This window comes from Pinus tabuliformis, chromosome J (assembly GCF_031772625.1).
Source record: "Pinus tabuliformis cultivar Carrire ecotype Pingquan chromosome J, CPIR1, whole genome shotgun sequence".
Classification (NCBI taxonomy): Eukaryota; Viridiplantae; Streptophyta; class Pinopsida; order Pinales; family Pinaceae; genus Pinus; species Pinus tabuliformis.
Genome location: NC_142295.1, coordinates 1,598,380,996 through 1,598,408,023, shown reverse-complemented (window position 1 = coordinate 1,598,408,023; position 27,028 = coordinate 1,598,380,996). Strand labels below are relative to the sequence as shown.

General features: G+C 40.4%; 1 protein-coding gene across 1 annotated transcript in view; it reads left to right on the top strand.

Moving 5' to 3' along the window:
• Positions 1–27,028, top strand: part of AMY3 (alpha-amylase-like 3) — a 292,967-nt gene that overhangs the window by 178,266 nt on the left and 87,673 nt on the right. The window contains exon 10 of the mRNA XM_089379799.1: positions 4,870–5,119. Coding sequence (XP_089235925.1) covers positions 4,870–5,119 — 250 coding nt within the window. The remainder of the gene's footprint in view (positions 1–4,869; positions 5,120–27,028) is intronic.

Below are 27,028 nucleotides of genomic sequence, written 5' to 3'. Positions count from 1 at the left end.
GTGGTACTCTCAAATGGATGTTGGGGCACACAAATGTCCTCATGGGCCTCCAAACAGATCAAAGATGCCTGTAGACCATCTGCAAGGGCTAGGATGATGATATAAGTGATGTCGCATCATTATACAGATTCTGGACCATCTGCCAAGTGTATGGTGCAACTGTGGAGCCGATTGGGCATGGTGAACTAGGTGCATCTTCCTTGTCCAATAGGTGAACCACGAGCAATCTCTGAATGACTCTGGGATCCATGGAATGTTGTCTGCTACTGTGGAGGCCCATGGATCTCTACACACACCCTACATGTGCCAATGTAGCCCTCTGGAGGGTTAGGACCCTGTATAGGGAGACCAAACCCAAAATGGAGACCATCTGTAATCCTGCATAAGATCCAATGCGTCCCCTTGCCCTCCAGTACACCAAGTCATTAAAGAAATCAAGTAAAAGAGTTTACAAACCATGGAAAACAGGTGGGCACTTCATAATGGCATGCCCTTCCATAGTGGGCTTTGGCATGTGCAAATGTCTCCAAGCTCAAAAGGAGGTTAACCAAGCACCCTATTAGGTGGTTCCTACTTCTAAAGGGGGTGGTATGTCCATGGTACAACCTTCAAATGGTGGTGTCATGTGATAAAGTGATGGAACGGAGTAGGGGATGAAGAGGAAATCCTGGGTCAGTTGTCATGGTACAATTGTAGCTAATGAAAGGGAAGCCCTTACTTGGGTAAATGATGTTTAGGAGGGAGAAATCGTGGTACATGAGTTACCCCGACCTTGATTTTTCCACCCTTCTTCATATGCCTTTTTTCTTTTATGATTTTGCTTTGGCTAATTGCTCAAGGCTCAAGGGGATGAGAGCATGATGTGTAAAGCATAGCAGTGGATACCCCCTTTTAAGGTGGGGTAGTTCATTGCCCACTAGGGGATGGGACAATCATGGATTCTTGAATGATAGAGGAGGCTCATCTAGGGCCTATAGGAACTAAGGTGATGGCTATGGAAGCGGGTAGAGCTCATGTAATCGGCTTTTGCCCACGTGCTAAATTTTTTGTCCCGACCATCTTTTGCATTTTGTTTTACAGTTTCCTGTTGAATGTGGTCAATTATGCTTTTTTTTTTCTTTTGCATCAACCTTCGGGCATCGTTCTAGGCTCGACCCAAGGTTTGGGCAAAGGGGAGGGGGTGGCTGACCCTTTGTGGACCCAATGGAGGAATGTGGACCTAGGTGCGGAGGAGTGATGAATGGGGTTATAATGAGCGGAAGGGGATTGATATATGTGGATCGAGGAGCAGGACCATACAACCAAAATCGAGGTTTCCTATGTAGTACCATTCCTAAAGCCCAAAGGTCAGTAAAAGAGATCCCACAGGACTAGGGTTCAAGGTTAACATCCAAAAGAGACCTAGGGGACAAGAGCACAGACCTAGTCCACTCTTCTCGCCAAATGCCCCCTTTAATCCATGCCCAAGAGTTTTCAAGAGTTTCCACGATATGTAAACTAAAATACTCAATCACCAAATGACAAGGCATACCTATAGGTTTGGGAGACCCACCTTCTAAAATACGATCATGATAGATGGGTGAGGGACCACATGGCTGGCTGCGGTGGCAAATAAATGACACAATGAGCTAGTTGGTGGATGCAAAGGGCTGCTGGCTGAGGACCATCATGGAGAAATTTTTTCTCCTAGGGATATCACCTACAAGATGGTGGGTAACAGGCACTAGTAGGGAGAATGGTGGATTGGATAAGCATCTGGGACCAATATTCTTTGACGATTTGTATCCAAGATAAGAATAATTCGGAGGACTGATATTCTTTGAGGACGGGTATCCAAGATAAGAACAGTCCTGTGAGGACATAACTGGTGAACATCCAGATGGGGTATGTGCCTAGAGAGGCGATGGTGTCCAAATTTATGCCTCCCAACATTGTGCTTTGATCTAGTGGAGAGATAGAGCTTGTTAATCAAGGCCTTGCTATTTTTTTTTTTGACAATGTTGGTTAGGTTGATACTTATCAATCTGAAATTCTTATGAGAATATTTCAATTTGAGAGTATCCTGTTGTGTCATTATGAATACCTCCCTAGTTAATAGGGGGTGTTGGAAATGTAACTAGTGTCGGTCTTCATAATGTAATTCAAATGTACTATTGATGTATTCATTATGTCATTATTATTATTTTATTTCTAGTCAAAGCATGTTTTTCATGCTTATAGGGTCAATTTAGTAAAAAACAAAGCTATGATGAGTCAAAGAAATATAATTGAGTCAAAGTCCCATTTGGACTTGTTGTAAGAAAAAGAAAAAATTATTTTATTTGAGTCAAAGAGTCAAAATTCAAATTATCATCCACAAGTCCAAGTTGGCTCTCCTTGGTCAAGTCGGCCTAAAGAGGCAGCGAATTCAACCTCCTAGACATGTATAAATACAAGGCAATTCGACCTCATTTGATCATCCATCCAATACATTGATTTCTGTGCAAGAAGAAGAATAAGATCAACGAAAGTCAAAGGAGAGAGGAATTTGAGTTTTCTGGCCTAGTTCTACTCACACATGTGAGTTTTTCCAAGGTAAATTTTGTGCTAATGCAAGCCTGAAATTTCAGCAGATGACCATATTTTAGAGATTTGACTAGTGTTGACTTTTGTTTGCTATGACTTGTTGGAGATGGTTTAGAGGAGGTCTGACTTGGGTCTTTGTGGCAGTCTTGGTCTTAGGTCTTTCATATCTCACTTTGATCTGATTCTATAAGAAGAGGATTTTCTTGGGTTTCCCCCTTGTGGGATTTTGCCCTGACTTGGAGCCTAATTTCTTGTGTTCTTTGTCTTTGGTGATCTTCATGTTTTGTACATTTTGGTAATTGCTTGATGAAGAGAATATAAATTTAATGAGTCAACAAACATTCACAAGTGACTATCAGGTTAAGAGAAATCTACCGTAACCTACAACCATCTTTATTTCTCAACAGTTTTGGGGCTATTTCGGCGTTTCGATTTGTTTTGGGTACTAGTACTTTGTCAAGGGAGGCATTTCGTGCAACATAGGTCAAGTAGGCTCACAAGTGGAGTGCTTTCTCTCCAAAGTGACACATGTCAAGCTTAGAGGTGAAGAAATCCAACAAACAAGGCTCCAAAGCGTGAGTGCTCCATGAGATGTGTCCAATGACCCTCTTCCACAAGCCTCCAAAACCATGTACCCTCTAAGTCCACCCCATCTACATGATCACTCCTAAACCCAAGCATCCTCAAGTCAAGTACAAGACTCCATTCAAGTAAGCAAGTGTGCCCATACCATCCAGGGCTTAACACCCTCCTCTAGAATGCCCAACGTTCTTTCTCCAAAGTAGGGTGTCCTCCAAGTAGGCAACTAACCCTGTGTGGTCATCATTAAAAAAGTCATCAAGCTCCATAGTCTCCAAGTCTCTTTGAAGAATGCCACATGAATATTCACATAAGATCTACTGATCAACGAACATGTCAACTCCACCGTGTTTGTCCATCATCGATCAGGCAAGGGTCATCCATACACCATGTACCCCAAATCACATGAAGCATCCCCAAGAATGGTGTAAACACTTTCATAGTAACCCCAAAATCTAACAGTAACGAGGGAAAATCTGAGAGCCCTTTGTCTTAGATGTTAGCTGAAACAGATGCCTCCTGACTACTTTGTTTCTTGGTATAAATGCTGAGAGAATTACTCCTTAGCAGCACTTGGAATCCTACTTGCCGAATTGGTAATGATTGTCACAATTGCAACATTTCTTATCAATGCTTCTTATTTTTGATTGATCTTGTAGACCTTGTTAAACTGCATACAACGTTTTATTACTTCTAGTTTTGTTAGCTACCCTCATCATACTAGCTGCAGACTTACCTATGGAAGAACAGGATAACTTAATGTATTTCAGTCATTCCGATGTAACAGGCAGTAACTTTCAACGTGTCCAACACAACTGCTTAACAAACACATCAGTGTTAGAGTCCATATATAGGTTTATCAATGCGCATGCCATGATTTAGGTTTTGGGTTTGCTAATGCACAACCATGACATTGACTGTGGGTTCCAGTGTAAGTTCCTTGCAATCCCAACTACATACTTGGTTCACCAATTTCGCTCAACGATATTGGCTATTTAGCCTCCTTGTAAGTACAACCTTTTCCAGGTTGTGCCTCTTTCTGCACAAATGCATACATTCTTTGATATTTGGGAAAATGCTGCCTGTATTAACATAAATATACAGAATACGACAGAGCTCAATTCTATGTAAAGGACAACAAAAGTTTCCTTAAGAAAGATTGAGCTTGAGGATCACAGTATTTAGCATATGTTCTAAGGAGAACATCCTTGGTCTATTGAGAACTGATTGTACTCTTTAGTCCTCTTTAGTCAAGTAACATATTTAACTATCCAGTTGTTGTAGATTTTGATTTATTTTCTAATGTTTGTGCTTTTTCATTTTTTCTCCCATATTTTCTGGGAAAATACAATATGGGATTTCATCCCAAGCATGTTTGGAATGTCTAATGTATGGATCCCATACATATTTAAAGTGTATTCATTTTGAATATGTAGATCCATGAATGATCAAATATATATTCGAGAAGGATCTGGATCCAATATATATCTACAGTGAAAGTGGGGGAAGGATTTGGTACACAAGCACCTTGCAACACTAGCTTTTCCCTGATTTTCCATTTTCTTATTGGTTTTAAAAAATTGTTATATTGGAGTTTTGGACTGCCAAAAACTGCTACTGTTGCCTTTGCTTTTATGATGCTTTTTTGTTTTTTGTTTAATTAAATAAGGTGCTCAGTTTTGAAACTAATTGTGACAAAAAATACAATACATGATACAAGTGCAGGAGTGAAATTGGATATGATGGATGGAGATTAGATTTTGTGAGAGGATTTTGGGGAGGTTATGTGAAAGATTATATACAGGGAAGTGAACCATACTTTGCTGTCGGGGAGTATTGGGACTCACTTTCATACACATATGGTCAAATGGACCATGATCAAGATGCCCATCGGCAACGTATTATTGACTGGATAAATGCCACTGATGGAAATGCGGGAGCTTTTGATGTCAGTACAAAGGGTATTCTTCATACGGTAAGCTCAAATTTCATACCTCCACTCACTATCCTATATTCTTAATGACAGCAAATTATTGAAATAAAATATTAGATAGCCACATTTGATTTATTTTTTTGAATAGATTTCTTGTATTGTACTGATTACGCATCTACATTTTGCAATGATCATACTTTGAAACCCTTGCCTTGTGTTAGTGTTGAATGTATCACGTTAAAGAAGCTAAAGGTCATAATTTCTATTTTTTATATAATTTCTGGTAGGATTGATCTTTATTAATCAAAATTCTGTTGGTTTTTAAAGCATACAAGTATAATCAAGATAAAAGCAGGAATGAAGGGAATAATGGTGAATATATAAAACTGCAGTACAATGTATCAGGCTAGCCCAAGATAGCCTGTCATACATATCCCTCAAATACATCATTTATTGTATACATTTTCGATAGTGCTATAAACTTCTTATGTGGGTTAACCACCTAACTCTTTTACTTAAAGAAAATACAACTTATGTTATGCAAAGAATAAAGCAATTATCTGATTGAGCTGATGCTGCAATAAGGTTCGAGTAAGTAGGCATAAATGCTAACCTTAACTCTAATTAGTTGAGTATTGGTCACATGTCGTGTTAATACAATTAAAGTTCACTGACATAATATGATCACATAATACATATCCATTCACATGTTAACATTTGGCAAATAGGAATCATAGAGCATGATAGAGCAAAACCTGGTGGTAGTCTATGGAGCCTATTGTTCGCTGATGGAGCATGGTGTCAACAAAAACTCTAGTGCCACTTGTTGGAAATACTGAGAGGGGGGTGAATCAGTATTTCTTTTCAATTGTTATTTTTTTCAGTCAAAACATTTATATTCAGAACACAAGATGAACAACAAGAATAAATGCTTTTATTAATATAATCTTTGCAATAAAATAGATACAATATATATATGATTCCAATCTGTTTCCAAGCACCAACTTGGACTTTTGTGAGGCTCCAACCTCTAGAGCACCAACTCTGTTTTGTCAAGGCACCAACCTTGGAGTTAGGAGCACCAACTCCCAAGACACCAATCCTTCCAGTTTTGAGGCACCAACCTCAAGGGTCCCAACCCTCCGCTGTCAAGGCACCAACCTTGGATATAGGAGAACCAACTCCAAGGACACCAATCCTTCCAACTTTTGAGGCACCAACCCCAAGGGCTCCGACCCAATCTTGTCAAGGCATGTTTGATAGTGATTCTTTGCTCCCAAAACTCTTTGTTACTGAATTTTGTTTGTTTACAGCTTCACGTAGTCTCCATGCTACAACATCAATGGTAACCAGTGTTCATATGAAGAAGTCTTTACAACTCTTCATACTGTCCACACAGAGTCTGCAAAAGTTATCTCGTGATGATATCAAATAGCCATCATGATCTCTGATAATGTCTCCACACGGCTTTAGTGAGTCTACTATTAGTTGCACTAAGCTCTGCACAAGAACCAACTCTCTGTTTCAAGCCTCTGTTCTCACTGTCATGGTGAATGCTTCTAGCGTGACTACTGCGCACTGTTCTTGCTATTGTAATCTCTTACTTCCCAGAAATACATTCACATATGCTTCAATACTGGTGTTGGCTACTGTTCCCTTCAAGCGATATCAAATGAAACTTTATTTATCTTTTCACAAAATTGTTCTTCAGGCTGTGTTATGTACCTGATTAATTCATCGCTGGTTTGAGCCTTTCACAGGTTAGCACGATCAACAGAGTTGCTCGTCCATCGGCTTCCTCGTGTCCTGCTGGGCTTTCGACTTCCTCCTGTCCTGTTAGACCTTCGACCCTTTTCTGTCTTGCTGGACCTACGGCTTGCTCCTTTCTTCCACTTCGCCAACAACTAAACTTTCCTTGTTCTTTGTTTTATATTCCTGATACCCGTGACCTTTGGCTTCCTTTCTCCGCTGGCTCTTCGACTTCCTCAATGCTCACTTGATCTTTCAGCTTCCTCTGCGCTCACTCTTCGGCTTCCTCTATCTCTTCAAATCCATCAATACACACAGGACACGTTAATGTGGAAGAGAGGCCGAATTACAATAGTGTTGCATATTAAAAAATATCAGAGAGGCCTTTTTTAATATTCATACAATATACATTAATTGTTCACGGAAACCATATAAGAGAGACTATAGCCATATAGAGGTCCCACATGCCACGTCATCCTTTTATCGCAATCGCCGCTTTAATATGACAAGGCCTTAAGCCTTTAAACCCGGGACCATACAATATATCGGAATACAAGGATGCACAGGAAATACACGGAAAATACACCCTCTGAACACATAAGGCCGGACTTCAAATGCATTACACCCACATCTATAACTTCATCGGGTCCGCTCCTTCACAACTTTATCGCAATCGGCAGATTTGCACATAACATAGCCAATTCCCTGATACCCGGACGCGATATTATTTTAAACTGTTTTAATAACTCCGTCGAGTCCATATATATATATCACAATCAACGCTTTTAATGTGGCAAGGCTTTACAAGAGGCTTGCGATATGTGACGGATGCGATAATATATTAAGTCATATTGAAATGGTCCAGTCGGGTCCGTATATGTATCGCTATCGCAGTTTTAACGTGACAAGGCTTAAAAATCTGCGATACAGAACTCCCGATATGGCGGTGCAATATATCATTAGGGCGCGATATAATAGGACCATCGGGTCCGCAACTGTATATTGCAATCGGAGGTTTCGGAGGTGACAGCCCTTTGAGACTAGCGACACAGTGGATGCGATATTACATTAGGGCGGTTTATAATGGAGCCGTGGGTCCATGTTATTATCGCATCTATATAATATATATACTCCTCCATTCTTAACTGTGGTTAATGCGGACTTAACCCATAACCCTTTATCCCCTTTAATTCTATTATAACCCTCGTATAATGGGAATATACACAAACACACGGGAACTTGCATTTTCTGCTTTTCCATAGCCTTGGCACGTTTATCGATGCTTACCTTGATCAGGCTCATTCTCCATCGTAGATTAACTCGTGCTAGATCCAACGGCTTGCATGAATTTCGGGTGAGCAATTAGCAAGGGAAATAACCACCCGAAAAAGTGGTTTTCTCTCTCCACCCTCGTGCTACGTGTCACTCGATTAATGGAATCGGGCGCTCTCCTCTAAATACCACTTACCGTCTAGCGTCCGCCGAAAACCACTGCCACTGTTACAAAATCCGCCTTTTGGAATATAACCACGTGCATTCACTTTGACTTTAACCCGATATTATATACTTTAACCCGATATATTTGGTTATATACTTTAACCCGATATATAATCCTTTGCTCTTTTCTGGTTTGATATGACTCCGCAATGGCTTCCGACGCACTGCTCCCATAGCTCTTCTCTGATATTCCTCCGATATCGCATGATATGGCTCCTTTGTTGACTACTCTTCTGCTGGATTCTCCTCCTGATGCGTGTTCCTCTTTGTTCCTTCTAATGAACAATATGGCTCCTCTGTTAACTGCTCTTTTGCTGGCTTCTCCTCCTGATGCGTGTTCCTCTTCTGATGGCTTCCTTGATGGCTTTCGATACCGCCAATAGCTCTTCTCTGCTTTGATAGCTCTGCTCTGATAGCTCCTATGACTTTTGATATTCTCTCCAATGGCTTGACTGTCTTGTCTTTCCTCTGGTTTCTTCTCATGGCTTCTTGCTCCTGTTTCTTCACGCATCTGCTCTACTTCTCCTTGGCCTCACATCATTGTTTACTCATTCAGAATATTGCCATATTGACATCAATGACAATCTAAGTCAACACCACTCTTGTTTGCCCAGATTGTTCAAAGGAACAATATTGGAATTTTCCCAACGTTAAGAGAGATGGCAGTTTAATATTCATTTCTAGGATATACCATCAAAGATGAAGCCCTTTGATGCCCTCACCAAGCCAATTGTTATATATGGATTTTAAATTTGGGGTCCCTATTGATTTTTGTAGCTTGGGCAAGTACTTTTGCACAAGCCTTGTGTTTAGGCATGCAAAAGTTGCCCACATTCTCATTAGAACATGTTATCCACCACCAGTGGGTGACCCTATAGGAGAATTTTTTCTCCTAGATTTGTCTTTAGCTAGCAGCCAACAACCCTTGACAACCACTAGTGTAGCCGATATATAGTGCCAGTTGATCTCCGCTCCTTGAGCTAGCCATATGTTCCCTCACCCATCTATTGAAATTTGAGAGCGTATGTTTGAAGGTGGGCCATCCAATCCTAACGATATGTCTTTCACTGTGCAATCAGATAATTATGTTTGTTTTTCCTTGGGCACACTTGGGTATGGCTTATTTGGTGACTTGGAAGAAGGAAGGGTTTTGACTTAGTCTTGTTCCTTCACCTTAAATGGGAGGTTAATCCTTAACCCTAGTCCCGTGGGATCTCCCCTATTGGCTTATAGCTTCAGGATTGACACTACTTGGGAAATCCCGATTTTGGTAGCATGGTCCCATTTTCCCATTTCATATTTGTCACTCCCCTCCACACATTACATGCTCTATTTCATTATCTTCCCTCTCTGGGTCCACATCAACACTGGGTCCACAAGGCTCTGGTAATCCCCTTCCCCTTGTCCACATGTTTGGCTTAGGCCTGGAATGTAGCGTCAGAGGTTGATGTAGCTAAAAGAAAAGGGTTAAAAGAATATCATGGCCACATACAAAAGGAAATAATACCACAAAATGCAAAAGATAGTCGGGACAAGATATTAGCGCGTGGGCAAAAGCCAAACATGAGCTCTACCCCTTCATTATGGCCTTGCCCTGGTTCCTAGGGCCATGCTAGATTGCGTGGCAACTTTTTTGTCGTCGTTGCCGGGGAGGAAGCAGGTTTTCCTCCAAGGTTCAATATTTGAAGAGGTGGTTCTTACAACGACAATACAAATCCTCTTCTAGCGACTCCTAAATTGTTTGGTTACAAAAGGTATGAAAAAAACATAACTCTTGTTACTAGGGTTGTTGCTAAGAAGGCTACTCAAAGAGAACATTCTCCCCTTTGTTGAAAGAGATCATTTTCCTAATATGAATACCAACACTAACCAAAAACAAAACCAAAATCAAAATCAAACCCAATTCGCCAAGCCTAAGAGGTGGAATGTGGCAACTTTCATGTCTCTAGGTTTTAGTGGAATTCCTGATGCTCCTCACACATTACCTGAGAGGTAAGTCACATGACACGAGGACATGAGACATGGAGGACACGTAAATACGAGTATTCAACATGGGACACAATGACCCTGGAAACAGGACACGAGGGACACGTTTTATATATATATATATATATATATATATATATATATATATATTAAAAAAATACTAAAATATAGTGCTTAATCCATGTAGATATGAATCATGATGATATCTATTTAGTATTTAGTATACACTATTTACTATTTAGTAATTTAGTAGTTAGTTTATTAATTTACTACATCAATGATGTTCTCAGTTCAATGCTAATTGTTCATGTTATAACTTTTGTTATTAACTTCAAACATGTTTGATCATGTTCAAACTTCACATAAGGTAGTTTATGAACTATAAATTTATGTGTTCAAACTTCATTGTTGACCAGAGCGTTAATCGAGCTTTCCCCCCCTGTAGACCTCGAAGGTGTAGTGAGCAATGAGCACATGACGGGTAGCTGGGCTTTTTATTTCAACACACAATCTATATGTGGTCACTGATGTATAATTAACTTAAGTTTCATAGGCTATAACACAACTCACATGAAATTTAAGTGCTCCAAACTCTCAGCAAAGCATGTGAACGCTCGTCTCTTGCATCTCTAAGTCCAGGTCAATGTGAAGTTGTGAGCATTGCACTCGAATTTGATGGAATTCCTCACACTGCACAACAAATTTGATTTTGGCAACGAGCAAACACAACTTCAGTGGCAAACAATGACAAAAAAAACCCAAAAATAAACCATGTTGCAGGTTTTAAATGTCACTTTTCATGGGACACGTGTCGTAAGAACCAAAAACATTAGGACACGTTTTCGCCACGTCCAAAACATGTGTCTGTATTGGAGGACACGAAGAAAAACGTTTTTGATACATGAAATATGGGACACGAGACCTTGAGGGACGTGTCCTGTGACTTAGCTTGAGAGGCATCATGAATGGCTACCAAAGTTGAGAGGGAGTGCTGACCAAAATACTGAAACACATGTAGAAAACTTCTTTTGGGTAGTGAGCCCTTGGGGGAATCGAAGATGAAGATGTAGTGATGATGTTATTTGCTTTGACCTTCAAAGGAAACGTTAGGGATTGGTACCTTAGTCTTCCTCTAGCTAGTATCAGTGAATTTGATCAATTTGAGGATATTTTCAAGAAAAGTTGTGCCATTGATGCTGATGGGATCTATGTCATTGAAAAATTCTACAACCTAAAAAAGAAAAGAGATGAAGATGTTAGAGACTTTATCTAGGTGTTTGATAGAATCATTAAGGACATCCATGATGGCCTCAAACCAATTGATGCCTAAATCCTGGACAAATTCATTAACGCTGTCCAAGGACACCTGACATATCAACTTAGGGATAATAAGCCAAACACTCTTGCTGAAGCAAAGGAATTGGCCATTGAAATTGAACAAAACTTGAATGCTGCTGATGTTGAGATGTTCGATTTCCCTAAAGCTAAGGTCAAAACTAAAAGGAGCATGGCCAAGGATCAAATTGAATAAACATTAGTCACCATGTGCAAGAAAGTTGATAAACTATATGATTACATGAATGCTAGGGATATGATGTATATGAACAAGTTTACCGCTCTTGAAAAGGGGCAAAATTCCACTTTCCTTTCAAAAAACAAACCCTTTGTCAAGAAACATAATGAGGAAGGAAAGTACGGTCCACCCAATGTCCACCCAATACTTTAGCTCCAACTAATGCCGTGGGACAGGTGTTAGAAAATGTAACTAGGTTTGGTCTTCATAATTGCTATTGTACTTATATTATTGTATATTTCATGTAAAGATCAAAAGAAGAAAAATAAATATTATTTTTCAAGCATGGGTTTCATGCTCAAATTATTTGGTCATCTAGGTCAAGCATGTTCTTCATGCTTCTAGGGTTTATTGAGTCAAAAGAATATTTGTCATAAGTCAAAATATTGTCCTAGAGTCAAGTCCCATTTGGACTTTGAAGAGAAAATTGAAAAAGAAATTTATTTGAGTCAAAAATGTAATTTTTGTGTCTACAAGACCAAGTCGGCCCTGCCTCTTCAGGTTGGCCTAAAAAGGAGTAATTCTACCTCCTGGATGTGTATAAATAGAGAGAGCTCGATCTCATTTGAAGCACCACACAAGCAAGTTCGATCTCTAAGACGAGCGAAAATTCAAGAGGGGAAGAAGCTGGGAAGCAAGAGAAAGAAGGAAGGAAGAAAATCAAAGTCTTTCCCCTAGAATCTGCCCTAAATCTCTCACACATGCGAAATTCTGAAGTTGCTGTGGGGTCGAAGTTGCATGTCCGAAGTTTTGAAGTTGGATCCAAAATTCTGAAGCTGGGGGCCGAAATTCTAAAACTGGAAGCTATTTTGAAGGTTTTGACTTGAGTTGGCGTTGTCTTGCTAGAAGAGCTTGCAAGGAGGGTTGTCTTCGGTCTTGTTGAAGGTCTTGGTCTTGTTGTTTGGGTTTTGGATTCCTCATTTGATTTGATTCTATTAGAAGAGAAGAATTTCTGGGTTTTCCCCTTGGAGGGGGTTTTCCTTGGCTTGGAGCCTATATCTTGTGTTCATTGTCTATTTGTGATCTTCATTGCTTATGGTTTTGGTAATTGTTTGATGAACATAACATAATAAAGTAATAAGAAGCCGACTTAACTTCATAAGAAATTATCAAGTAAAGAGAAATCATCCTAACTACTGCCCCTATAGATTTCTCAACATCGTTTTAGAGCTAAGGTGAAGCAGAAGGCAGCTTGAAGATCACTCTTGTTGGCATATGGAGAAGACATTCATCTAAGATACCTTGAAGGAAATCATTTACAGAGAGGACACAAGCGAAGACACAATGAAGGAAATAAGGAAGGACATAGAAAAGGAGTAGGACATAAGGAAGGATACCAGGAAGAAGACTCAAAATGGTTCATCTTGAAGAAAGGTTACTGCTCCTCCATTGAAGACTTTTTATCTTGAAAAAGAACATTGATCTCTTTCTCTTGGAAGACTATCATCTTAAAGGCTCTTTGGAAGAATCCTGGGAAGATCATCTACACTCTTTGGAGCAGCTTGAAGACACTATTGTTGGAGGCATTCTAGAAGTCATCACTCTAGGGCATCTTTGAAGTCTCTTGAAGGTCTTGGGAACATCAAGGTATTTGAAGATCTCTTTATCAAACTAGACACTCTTATATCAAGTAAGTATTACATGCTCAATCTTCAAATCAAATGACTTCATTTTGCAAGGAAGGCAATAAGCTTCGTGGGTCAAGAAATTTCCAAGAATGGAAGAAAAGAATAGATTTGATACTTGTAGAAAATGAAGTCATGGACCATGTTCAAGGCAAAGTTGCAGAACCAAAAAAATATGTCTCAATAATGGGCCCAATGCACACTTTTTATCAAAGTTCCAGGCAAGCATATATGCCCAATTTCTTCAAAGGATCGGATCATCAATCATCATTTTATTGAGTCATTGTAAACCCATTTTGCAAATTTATAATGTAAATGGTGCTAGTAAGACTGTGTATGTATGTAACAACCTAGGTAAGCGTATTATTTTTGAAGAATTTCAACCCCCACTCCAGTTATCAGTTTTCCTTATCACTCCATGCATTTAGTTTTAAATCCAAGCATGATAAAAATTTTAAAATCTGGAAATGACAATATTTTCTGAAAACACAAATTTAGAGATTTCACAACTGTTGAAATTGAAGAAATAAAACACAACAAAATTATGACAGCCACAAAAATTAACACAGTGATTTTTGGTCAATGTGACCCTGGAAAAACCCTCCTATAACTCTTGGGGAAAACCAGTTTGAGAGTTCTTATTTATTTTTGAAAATGCTTTTATAGAGAAACTGAAATACACAGTGAAAATTCTAGCAATGACAAATTACAACTTATATCGTTTTTTGTGCTTAATCTCCGCCTCAAAAATCGTGCCAATCAACAAACTACCAAAACAAAAAGTTTCCAGCAATAAAACAACATTAAATGCTATACGACCTGCATCAAAAATCGTGCAACCGTACGGATTTCAATAGTATGACTGCCTCGAAAATTGTGCCCAAAACTTGCCTCGAAATTCACGCACTTGCTGCTATCCCTCTTCCTCGATTTTTGTGCCTTTCTCTTGATGTACAATGTTGCCTTGGGGTGCGTGCCAATAAATGTTGCTGCCTAGATTTGTTGAAATGTCTTCTTGCTGCTCTCCTTCACTTCCTCACTGTTCAGAAATTTTCAGAAATTTTCTCCTTGCTCTCTCTTCTCTCTCTCAAATGCTCATGAAAAAATGAATTGATCTTTTTTTTTCTTCTCTTCTCCTTTTATTCTCTAAATGACCTTTTGGGTTACCCTAAGATCTAATGGCTGAGATTCATTTGGATCTAGGGATGAGAATAAATGTGCATTTAATTCTCACTTTCTATTTTTTAACTCACCCACTTAAATGAAGACCCACTTAGCCTTTTATTTCCATAGTCACTTTTTCACTTTCTAATTCTTCATTGACATTAATAAAGTCACCTTTAAATTAGAATGTAACTTTACCACTTATAAAGTCACTTTTAAATTAAATTGAATTTACCACTTATAAAGTCACTTTAAGAGAAAAGTACAAATAAATTTGGACACTTTTCCCAAGGCCAAAGATCAAAGCCTTAGGGAACTACTTGTTCTCTGGTACCCAAATTTTAACACTCCTTACCGAGGAAAGTGTTCCTCACCACTCCCATCTTGTCTCTGAAGTAGACATGCTTGCCCCGTGGTAAGGCTTTGGTGAAAATGTCCGCTACCTGCTCATTTGTGGAAATGTACTCAAGCTTGACAACTCCCTTTTGGACATAGTCTCTAATGAAGTGATACTTGATCTCAATATGCTTTAATTTGTCATGAAGAACTAGATTCTCCGTGAGTTTTATGCAACTCTGATTATCACAGTAAAATACTAAAGGTTTCAATGCCTGACCAAATAGACCAAACAACATCTTGCGAAGCTATATGGCCTCACAGAGTCACAACTAGCCAAACTAGCAGCCATATACTTTGCCTCAGCAGAGCTCAATGCAACTGATTGTTGTTTCCAGCTGATCCACGACACAACTGCAGAACCCAACCCAAAACAACACCCGAAAGTACTCTAACTATCTGAAGCACAACCTGACCAATCTTTATCTGTGTACCTTGCCAGTCTCACTCCATCACCCTGTCTATAATCCAGACCAAAATCCACAGTCCTCTGCAAGTAATGAAGAATGTGTTTTGCAGCCACCCAGTGCACTCTCCTAGGCTCACACATGAATTGACTCATAGAGTTAACTGCAAAACATATATTTGGTCAAGTGTTGACCAAATACATCAATTTACCAATCAACTGTCTATATAGAGTAGGATCCACCAACTCGGAATCAGAAGCGTGAAGCTTCTTCCAATTAGTGATCATAGGTGTAGACATGGGTTTGCAATCCTCCATGTGAAATCTGCTAAGAATATCCACAATGTACTTCCCTTGTCCCAGGAAGAAATGCCCCTCCTCCTGCCACACCTCCAATCCCAAAAATAATGCATCAAGCCAATATCCTTCATCTCAAACTCTGAAGCAAGATCTCTCTTGCAACCCTCAATGAGTCTCTCTGCACCAGTGATGATCAAGTCATCAACATACAACACCAGAATGAGAGGCTCCTCACCCACCACAATGAAGTATAGGTTCGGATCAACCTCACTCTTTGTGAAACCCAATTGCTGCAAGTATGTATCAATCCTTGAGTACCAAGCTCTAGGAGCTTGCTTCAGGCCATAGAGTGCCTTTTTCAATCTGCATACATGGGACTCCTTCCCATGCACCTCAAAGCCCTACAACTGCTCAATATAAACCTCCTCCTGAATGAAGCCATTGAGAAATGCGGTCTTCACATCCATCTGGTGGATCTTCCAACCCATCTTTACTGCAATCGATATAATGGAGCGAATAGATGTATACCGAGCTACGGGAGTGAAGGTCTCCTCATAGTCAACTCCCTCTACTTGTGAGAACCCTCTTGCCACAAATCGAGCCTTGAACTTCTCGATGCTGCCATCTGCAACATGCTTTATCTTGTAGAGCCATCTAGAAGTAACAACTGATTTACCTTCAGGCCTCGGCACTACCTCCCAAAGACCGTTCTTCATAATAGAAGAATACTCCTCCATCATGGCCTCTCTTCAGACCTGCTGGTTGGCTGCCTCCTCATAACTAGAAGGCTCGGAGTCAACAATGCTTGTTACCAATGCCATGTAACTACAAAACCGCTTAGGTGGTTTACTCTCTCTAACCTGTCTCTTTGGCCCAACAACTAATGTGGCCTCGTGCAAGGTATCTTGAAGCCACTCAGGCTTCCTCTTCCCTGAACATACGGCTCCCATCGGAGTGAAAGAATCCTCATCATCATCAGAAGCCTGAACTCATGAAGGCTTTCCAACTGACCTCATGCATGAATCTGTGCCTATAGATGTTGAAGTACCGTGCAAACTATCCATTAGTGGACTACCCTGTGAACTGCTCTATGGATTGCCCTGCATGCTGCTGAAGAACCACCCACCTGACTCTGAGAGCCACTGCTCACTGATGGACCTGACATTGTAAGCGATGTTCCTCCTGATCCCTGACCACTGGATCCCTATGACTGACTCAGCTGCTCCTGAGGCTCTGGTGACTCTGGATACTCTAACTCTCGTGACCTCCTGAAAGCTCTCTCCTCCTCAAACTTCACATCTTGCCTGACAACCACTTTCCTCTGCGCAGGAATGTAAATCCGATAAGCTTTCAAGGTCTCACTATAACCCACAAAGATGCCTTTGTCTGTAGTGGGCTCTAACTTGGTCTTGTTCTCCTTGGGGACATAGGAATATGTAAGGCACCCAAAGATATGAAAGTGCCCAACATCATGTTTCTTCCCAGAAAAAGCCTCCTTCGGAGTCACATTCCCCAAGGCATGATGTGGATTCCTGTTCTGCAAGTACACAACAGTGTTGCAGGCCTCTTCCCACAAAAATAAAGGTAACCCCTGATCATGAAGCATGGCTTTGGCAGCCCCTACAATGGATCTGTTCTTCCTCTCCACAACCCCGTTCTGCTGTGGGTTGTAAGAAACTGTGAACTCCCTCCTAATGCCTGCTTCAGCAAAAAAATCAACAAACCCACCTAGGGTATACTCCCCTACATTGTCCGACCTGAGGACCTTGATCTTCCTACCTGTCTTGGTCTCCACAAGAGATTTGAACTCTTGAAACCACTTGAAGACCTCACTCTTGGTCTTCAAGAAATAAATACAGGGCTTTCTGGAGTGGTCATTAATGAATAAAACATAGTACTCATAGTGACATAACCACTCAAGGATACATGAGACATCTAACCACTCACATGGGTATGAATCAAGTCAAGGATCCTGGTCGCTCTGCTGTCACTGTTGGGAAAAGGGGATCTGACAAACTTCCCCATAAAACATCCTCTGCATACATCAAGGTGATCAGAACTGAAATCTGGCACACCAGTGGTGATCTCCTGCAATGTACTCAAGGCTCCATGATACATGTGCCCCATCCTATGGTGCCAAATCTCACACAACTCTGAACTGCTAGATCTGCTGTCGGTCCTGTCTCGGGTGTTGCTACTCAATGCCACCAGGGGCTGGAATGAGAACTTGTACACCTTGGCATGGCGCACACCAATCACTCTAGCTGAAGAAGCTGGAGTTTCCTTAGGATATATAAGCACCTGCCCTCTCCTGAACAACACATCATACCCTGTGTCCTCAAGTGCTGAGACAGATATCAGGTTCTTCTTCATTCCAGGCACGTATAGAACATTTAACACTTTCAAGGGAGGTTTGGGTCCCCTATCAAATGTCAATGTCCCCACACCTACTGCTCTAACTATGCTGTCATCACCAAGTACTACCTCCATATCAGTATCATCCTTTGACAGCTCTGAGAAGTACTCTCTGACTCCTGTCATACGACAGGGAACGCTACTGTCAAAATACCAAATGCTAGAAGATGCTCTGCTAGTAGTGGAGAGTGCACAGTCCCTCTGAACCTGTATGGCAAGTGATCCTGCACTAGTGGCCTCACAAGCTATGAACCCAAACTCCTGACCAAAGCTGTCTGAGAAGCTCTCTATCTCTGCAGAAGATGCCATGGGTTTGTCTCTCCCTTTCTTGTTCTTCTTCTCTGGACACACAACAACATAATGTCCCAACTTTTGACAATTCCAACATTTGACTTTGGAATAGTCCTTATCCTTGTTTTGTTGCTTGCCTCTACCTTTGCCTTCACCTCCACTGTTGGAAGCTTGCTTCTTTGCTCTGCCCTTCTTGTCTCTTGCTAACAATGCCACATTGTCATCCTCCTCCACCTGTTTGGATGCCCCAAGATGGTTATTTCTGATCTCATTCTGAATGCAATCATCCCACAACCTCTCCCATCTGGGAAGGTTTTCCCGTGCAACAATGCCATCCACAAAATTCTCCCAAGTCTTGGGAAGACCATTCAAAGCAATCCTCACCAACTCAGTGGGTGCAATGATCTCACCTACAACTGCCAACTCATCTCTCATTGAAGTGATCTTTGTGAGGTATGCTGTAGCACTGTCAGTCTTAGCCATTTTAATGGCCTTCAGTTTCTCCTTTAGGACCATTTTTCTGTTTTCATTTGAGCTCTGGTAAACACTGGTCAAGGCTGTCCACATCTCATGTGCATAAGTTTTTCCTCTCACATGAGGAATGACATGATCTTTGACTCTTTTCAAAATCAATCTTTTTGATTTAGCATTCTTTTTGTTAAACTCTGCCCACTGTACAGGGTCAGCAGGTACTGCTACTGGGTTCTGTTTGGTATTTACCATAATGTCCCAGACTTCTGCTTCCTCAAAGATGCTCTAGATTCTCTCCTTCCATGCACTGTAGTTGTTCTGCCCATCCAACCTGTCTTCAACTCTCAAATCCAAAGACATGTTTCACTGTCCTATCTGTTGTCGCACAGATTGTCACGACAATGCTCAGACCGGGGGCTGTCACCCTGATCCCCGATCTCTCCGTTTAAATCTGTCTCCCGCGGCTAAAGGGGGTAGACCCTATGGGATAATGGATGACCAATTGGGGACGAGTTGGGTTGGGAGACAAGAGGGGAAACAAGCACTTAATTGATTTTATTAAGTTAATAGACCAGTGCCTTATGAAATAAATGATTAAACGATTATTTATCAAATGCTGCAGAAATATGAACTCATTAACAATCGTTTACCATCAAATAACTCAAACAAAGATTAACTTTTACCAAATGTGAGATAATCAATAAACGCTCAATGGCTTAACAATACTCCAGCAATTAAAATTTCGAAAGATTAAATGCTTTAAACAACCACGTAAAATGCTAACCAGAGATCACATTCATGTAGCTAATCTTCAAATGAACATTTAAGCATGTTTAACCACATAAAGAAATGATAAATATTAATCCCACATCAAAATTTTAGTCTCCGCAGAAAAGATATTTCGCAAACATGACAAATCCTTGAGCCAAGTTTGAATCCGGCAAAATATTTCTAAATTTTTTGTATTTTTATATTTTCAAATAAAACAAAATTGGGCTAAGTAAAAGCTAAAGTTTAAATAGATGAAATTTAAATCTAAAAAATCAAAACTATAGAACAAAAAAAAAAAATTACTTTTTATGCTTTTTGGATTTTTTTTTTTAATATTATTATTATTTTTATTTATTTATTTATTTTAATTTTTTAAATTTTTAATTTTTTTAATTATTTATGTCTTTTATTTATTTTTTTATTTTTTCAATTTTCAATTTTTATTTTTAAATGGATCCTCGAACTTAGCCTTTGGAAAAATCACCTAGGACCTAAAACTTACTTATGAGAGGATTAAAACATTTTCTAACCACTCAAGACACTTTACATCATGACTTTTACAATTTTACATCTCAAGGGGGAAAACCCATTTGACATAGACCCTCATAGACCACCCAGTTCTGCGACACAACTATAATCTAGTAGATCAACGCACTAGGATTCCCCTAAGATTCTAATGACAAAATTCATTCTGGCTTTGGGGTTAGGCTGAAGGAAAACTCTGCCGATCATGGATCGGTGAGACAAAAGCCTTTCGGAGCGTAGATTATCACTAGAAAATTAGGTCCACCTAGGCAATTTACATACATGACTCAACTCTACTAAGATTATTTACAATTCACACATGCAGATTGGGTTTACAACATAATGATCAGAGCGACGATCACTGTTGAATGGCATGGACACGTCAATCAAGCACTATCCCTTTTGCGAAGAAAAGGGGGGGTATTGCTATGGGAAGTTGACACGCAGTGGTCAACACTACCAAACTGAAATTTTCAAATCTGTGGTAAAGGTTTCTGTATTCTGTGTAAAAATCAGCTCGTAATTTTCACTTCGCTGTCCCAAACTGCACTTTTCAGCCAACCAAGCTTTGATACCATGAAGAATTTCAACCCCCACTCCAGTTATCAGTTTTCCTTATCACTGCATGCATTTAGTTTTTAAATCCAAATGTGATAAAAATTCTAAAATCTGGAAATGACAATATTTTCTGAAAACACAAATTTAGTGATTTCACAATTGCTGAAATTGCAGAAATAAAACACAACAACATTATGATCACTACACATAAAAAATAACGCAGTGATTTTTGGTCAATGTGACTCTCTGGAAAAACCCCCGTACAACTCTTGGGGAAAACCACTTTAAGAGCTTTTCTTTATTTCTGAAAATGTTTTTACAGAGAAACTGAAATACACAGTAAAAATTCCAGCAACCACAAATTACAACTTATTTCAATTTTCGTGCTTGAACTATGCCTAGAAAAGCGTGCAAATCAGCGAATTGCCAAAACATAAATTTTTCCAGCAATAAAACATCATTAAATGCTATACGACCTGCCTCGAAAATCATGCCCGAAACCTGCTGTACGGACTGTACAGATTTCAGCAGTACGCTTGCCTCGGAAATCGTGCCTAAAACCTGCCCCGAAATTCGTGCCCTTGCTGTTGTCTCTCTTTCTCGATTTCTGTGCCTTTCACTTGATATATAGTTTTGCCTTGGGATGCGTGCCAATAAATGCTGCTGCCCAGATTTGCTGAAATGTCTTCTTGCTGCTCTCCTTCACTTCCTCACTGCTCATAAATTTTCTCCTTGCTCTCTCTTCTCTTTCTCTCAAATGTTCATGAAAGAATGACTTGATCATTTTTTTCTTCTCTTCTGCTTTTACTATCTAAATGACCTTTTGGGTTACCCTAAGATTTAATGGCTGAGATTCATTTAGATCTAGGGTTGAGAATAAATGTGCATTTAATTCTCACTTTCTATTTTTTAACTCACCCATTTAAAAAAAGACCCACTTAGCCTTTTATTTCCGTAGTCACTTTTTCACTTTTTAATTCTTCATTGACTTTAATAAAGTCACCTTTAAATTAGAATGTAACTTTACCACTTATAAAGTCACTTTTAAATTAAGTTGACTTTACCACTTATAACGTCACTTTAGGACAAAAATACAAATAAATTTGGACACTTTTCCCTAGGCCAAATATCAAAGACTTAGGGAACCACTTGTCCTCTAGTACCCAAATTTTAACAATTTTGGCAAGAGTTTCATCCTATGAAGTTTTTCATTTCACTGACTTATCTGTGTTTCTAAGTACAGATGGTCGGCAAAGTTTTTCCTTCCAACCTCACCCCAAAGGTAGGGTGGAATTCTTCGTTAAAGTCTTAGATGAGTCCTAGAGTTTTAGTCGAGTTTTATGTAAAAGTGATTTGGCAATAATTTAATCTATTGACAATTATTTTATTACAAATCACTTGGTCTACTAGATCATATTGTGTGGTAGAATTGGGTGTGTAATTTGAGGGTCTATACCGAATGGGTGTTCCCCCTTTAAGGGTTGAATTGTAATTGTTTTATGTAAAAAATATTTTAGTGCATGGCCACTCATAGTTAGATAGCATGGTTAAAATATTAGAGGGTGGAAAAAATTATTAATCCTTTCAAGTGCCAATTAATTAAATTTTTTGGCGAAAATAAATTAAAATCCTAAACTAAAAATTTAATTAATTAGAGTCAAAATTAAAGTCTTAGAGAAATTAAATTCTCCAAGTGGAAAAATTCGTGGGAACCAAAGAAATTAATTTTTGGAGGTCCCCACCAAGGGAATATTGGAAATTTCAAGAAAAATTGGACCCTTGGACCTTAGTGGTTAAATCAAAGTCAAAATTTTGAGGAAATTAGCTCAAAATAATTAGCTAATAAGAAAAGGGTTAAATGAGAAATTTGAAAATTCTTAAAAAATAAATATTTTTGACGGTGGAGATTAAAAGATGATCAAATATTTTTCGGTGGCCGAGATTATTTTGGCAAGGATCAAACTAACTAGTCAAGCCAACACTCCCTCTTAGCGAGGAATGTGCTCTAGTAATGTTCCACCATTGAACATCACACTGATCATTCCGCACCGGTACCTGTGCTAATGCTTGGCCTGCTGCCCAACATCCACTGTATTGCTACTTCCTGTACTGCTGCCCATGACCCTGCCACTGTCACTGCTACATCTGTACTGTAGCTCCCTCTCAACATGCTGCCCATAACACTGCCATTGCTAACTGCTGCACTACATCTCAGTTACTGAGAAGTAAGTAACTGGTCTACCCAAATCAGTGTTGCACGAAGCGCCCCCCCCCGGTTCCAAGCCTCGAAGCGCGTCCCGTACGGAAGCGCCTAGGAAGCTTGGCCGGAAGCGCGCTTCCGAAATTTTTAGACGCTTCCTGGAAATTTGGAAGCGCTGGCGCTTCCCAGACGCTTCCTTACGCTTCCAGAAAAGCTTCCGGAAAAGCATTTAGAAAATCGTTTTTTTTTCAATTTTTTTTTAAATTTTAGGTGAGTTTGCTTGTTGGGGGTGGGTCCACCTTGGGTTAGGGTGACAAATGAAAGCAAAAAAAAATATAAATATAGCAGATGCTCCCTCATGGTAATGTTAAATTCTTAAAGTAAAAGTGACATTCTCCTTTATTTTTCATTTTCATCCTTTTACTTAAATTTTTAACATTACCATGAAATGACTCAGAATGTTTGAGAGTGGTTCCAGCCTCATTGGACTTCATATGGAGAAAATAGAATTTCATATCCTATTCAAAATTCAGCAGACTTAACAGTTTTCAGGTATTCAGGATCAATGGGATTGTGGCATTTCATTAGATTATATCAAGTATGAAGGTATGCGATTAGCATTTAATCAAGAGCACCAAGCCCTATATGTACCCTGGTGTTGGTGGTGTTAATTGTTGAACTCCTTTGTCACGCGGCACGCCCTTAGCAAAAAATTACCTTTCAATCAAGTCAAAATCATCGATCAAACATGTTAAGCTTTTTCTACCATATTTTAAGTCTTGAATTAGGTAGTTTGATCAAAATTGGGCAATGTTGACTAATATCCCTAGACAATCGAGGTAGAGGCAAAGGCTAGACAAGAGGAGAAGAATCTAGATTCTAGATCATTAATGTACAATGGATGTTATATCTATCTTGATTTATGCAAAAATATGCATGTTTTCATGTCTTCTACAATTAATTTGGTATTTGGGATGTTTGTTTTGAGTATAAATGCAAAAAAATATAAAAAATATATATATATATATAGCAAACGCTTCCGCGGACGCTTCGCTTCCTAGATTTTTGGAAAATGACGCTTCGGCGTCCCCGCTTCCAAAAAACGCTTCCGCTTCGCTCCCGCTTCGTGCAACATTGACCCAAATACTGACATCCTTGTCAGTCTCGAAGCCTCCTGATGCTGAAGCTACCTCTGCTGCTATCTTGTGCTCCCTCTGTTGCCTCTTCACTGCTGCAAACACCTCTGTGCCTCTCGCACTGCTGCAACCACCTTTATGCTTCTCGCACTGCTGCAAACACCTCTGTGCCTCTCGCACTGCTGCAACCACTTCTGTGCCTCTCACAATGCCGCAAACACCTCTGTGCCTCTTGCACTGTTGCAACCCCCACTGCACTGCTACAGACTTCTGCACTCTAGCACTGCCTTGTTGCATCATTGCATCTTGCTTCTATCGACATCTGTCATCTTCCTACTGTCATTTAGGGCTCCCATAGTCGGATATGATCCAAGAGTATGGGCACCTCAAGGATTACGCCCTCATCTTCTGTAGTCTTCTTGACTACAGCTTGATGTCACCCCACCTCTTCTCTAGAAGTGCATGAGCATTCATGGCACAGTCGTCATCAATCTCGACTTCTTTCTCCGCCTTAGCCGGAGCTGCCTTGGAGTCAGAAGCCTCTCCCTTATTCTTCTTCTTGGGACATTGGGTTGCATAATGACCCAACTCCCCACAATGGAAGCACTTCAACTTGGAGATGTCCTTCCTCTTCCTCTTCCCTTGCTGTCCCGCAGATGCCAGAGCTGCATCCTCCTCCTCCTCTTTCTTGATTCGACCTCCTTTGCTGCTACTCCCCGCCTTGGTCAACCGTTTGATCTCTTATTGGCGAAGAGCTGCCCACATCTCTTTCCATCCTAGAAGAGTAGCTTTGCCCAAAATGCCTTGGACAAATGTCTCCCACTCCTCAGAGATTGCATTCAGGGCATTCCTCACCATGAACTCCTGAACCGGCGTGGCCCTTATGGAAGTAAGTTGGTCCCAAATTTCTTGCAATCTGAGGAGGTATAGATGTATCTGCTCCCCCTTCTGCATCTGATACGACCGCAACTGATTCTCTAATAACATCTTTCCGCTACGTGGAAGTGCCCTGATACAATGTCGTCAAAGTATCCCACATCTCCTTTGCTGTGTTCTTTTCAGCGATATGTGTTTCGACATGATCTTTGACCCCATCAAGGATTATGCACTTTGCCTTTGCCATTGCATCCTCATACTTCTCATTATCAGCTGGATCGACTGGGATAGCCACGGTTCTCAAGGCGAAGCCCTTGATGCGATGTCTATCCAGGACTGACAGGATCCTGGCCTTCCAAATGACAAAGTTGGAAGCCTCGTCCAACCTGTCCTGATCCCTTAGTCCGTTCATTGCCATTTCCGCTCCTCTTCTGGACTTCCTCTGAGTTTTTACTTCCCTCCTGGAAATCTCCCTCTAAGTCCTGATTTCCTTGCTGGAAATCTCCCTGCCAAATGTCGAACCGCTCCTCTCCAATCCTCTTTGCAGCTGCAACTTGGATTGAGATTTCTTGGCTAGAAATTCGTCAAGGCATCAACTCCCTCTACCTTGGTTCTGTCCCGTTAGACACTGTTCTGCTCTGAAAGAAACAACACCCCACCAGCTCCACAATCTTCCCAAAGCTCCCTAGGCCTTGACAACTGAAGAAATTGAGCCTTCTAGCTCTGCGCAATCCCGGCAAAGGCTGAATCACTTGTCTAGCCAACTGTGTCAAGCCTACCTGGCTGAGTAGGATGACATGGCTCTTCGTGAGCCTCTTTTGCCTTTCTCTGCCTCTGCGCTGGCCCTCTCTCTGGCTCGAAATGATGACGCAGGTCCTCTGCGTCACTCCTTCTCTGCTTCCTTCTTCTTAGGAGCAGCTCTGTCTCTCGGGACAGTTGCTACTGCTGCAAATTTCTAATATTGCTGGTGCCTTCAGTCCTCTTGTGATCTGCAATCCTCTGATACCATGTTGAAATTTCTAAGTCTAACCCGTTAGAAATCCCTACTGCATCCTCTGGTTTAAATTCTCCTATTTGCTTATTACATTAACAAGTTATTTATAAATATAAACATTGAAAATAAACACAGATGCAACCTTAACTCACATGTAGATCATCAACTGAAATACTAAGACAAACACACAAGGGACACCGTTATTTTTGGACAATCATCTTCGGAAAAACCCGATGCGGGAAAACCGATGCAACAGTTCTGAGGGTTTTATTATTATGCAGATTTCTTGAGTACAACTAGGGTGTCGAGCTGGCTCACCCAACAAAGATTGTTACACGGTAGTAATACCTCTTCTGGGAGACAGATATTCAGCTAGTCTGCCCCGCGAAAATCCTTCCGGCGCTTCTCCAAGGCTCTTCGTCAGCCCTGCTAACCTCAACGTCATTCCTGAAGCCCTTGCGTTAGCCTTCCAACTCTTTGCGCTAGCTCTCTGGCCTTCTGCGTCACCGAAGCAGGTCCCTCAGCCTCTGTGCAGTCTCTAGCTGCCTCTGCGTCAGCCTCTCTAGGCTTTGCGCTGATCCTCTGGCACTATCTCTGCCTCTCTGCTATGTACTTACTGCCCCTTGCTGCAATAGATCACTTGTCTGAATTTTCTCAGCAAACCCCACTCCATAAAATCGAACTGACTGGTCAATCTTGGTGTATCTCCAACTGACTCTTAAGCCTCCTCTTTTACTTTTCCCGTTGAGTCTTCAACAACCGAGATTAAATCTCTAGTCAACGGCTAAGATTAGATTTAGCTTGATCCATGTCATTTAGAACATTCTCACCTAGTTTTATATTAATACCCATTAATATTTTAATTTTCCTATGTTTAGACTTTTAGGAACTCCATTAAAAATATTAATTATTTTAATATCTCTCTAACCGGGTGGAATTTCCCCAAACCATTTTTGGGTCTTGGAGATCTCATGCGCTTTAGCCTCTCCACCAATTTTCATGGCTAGAGCACATCCGA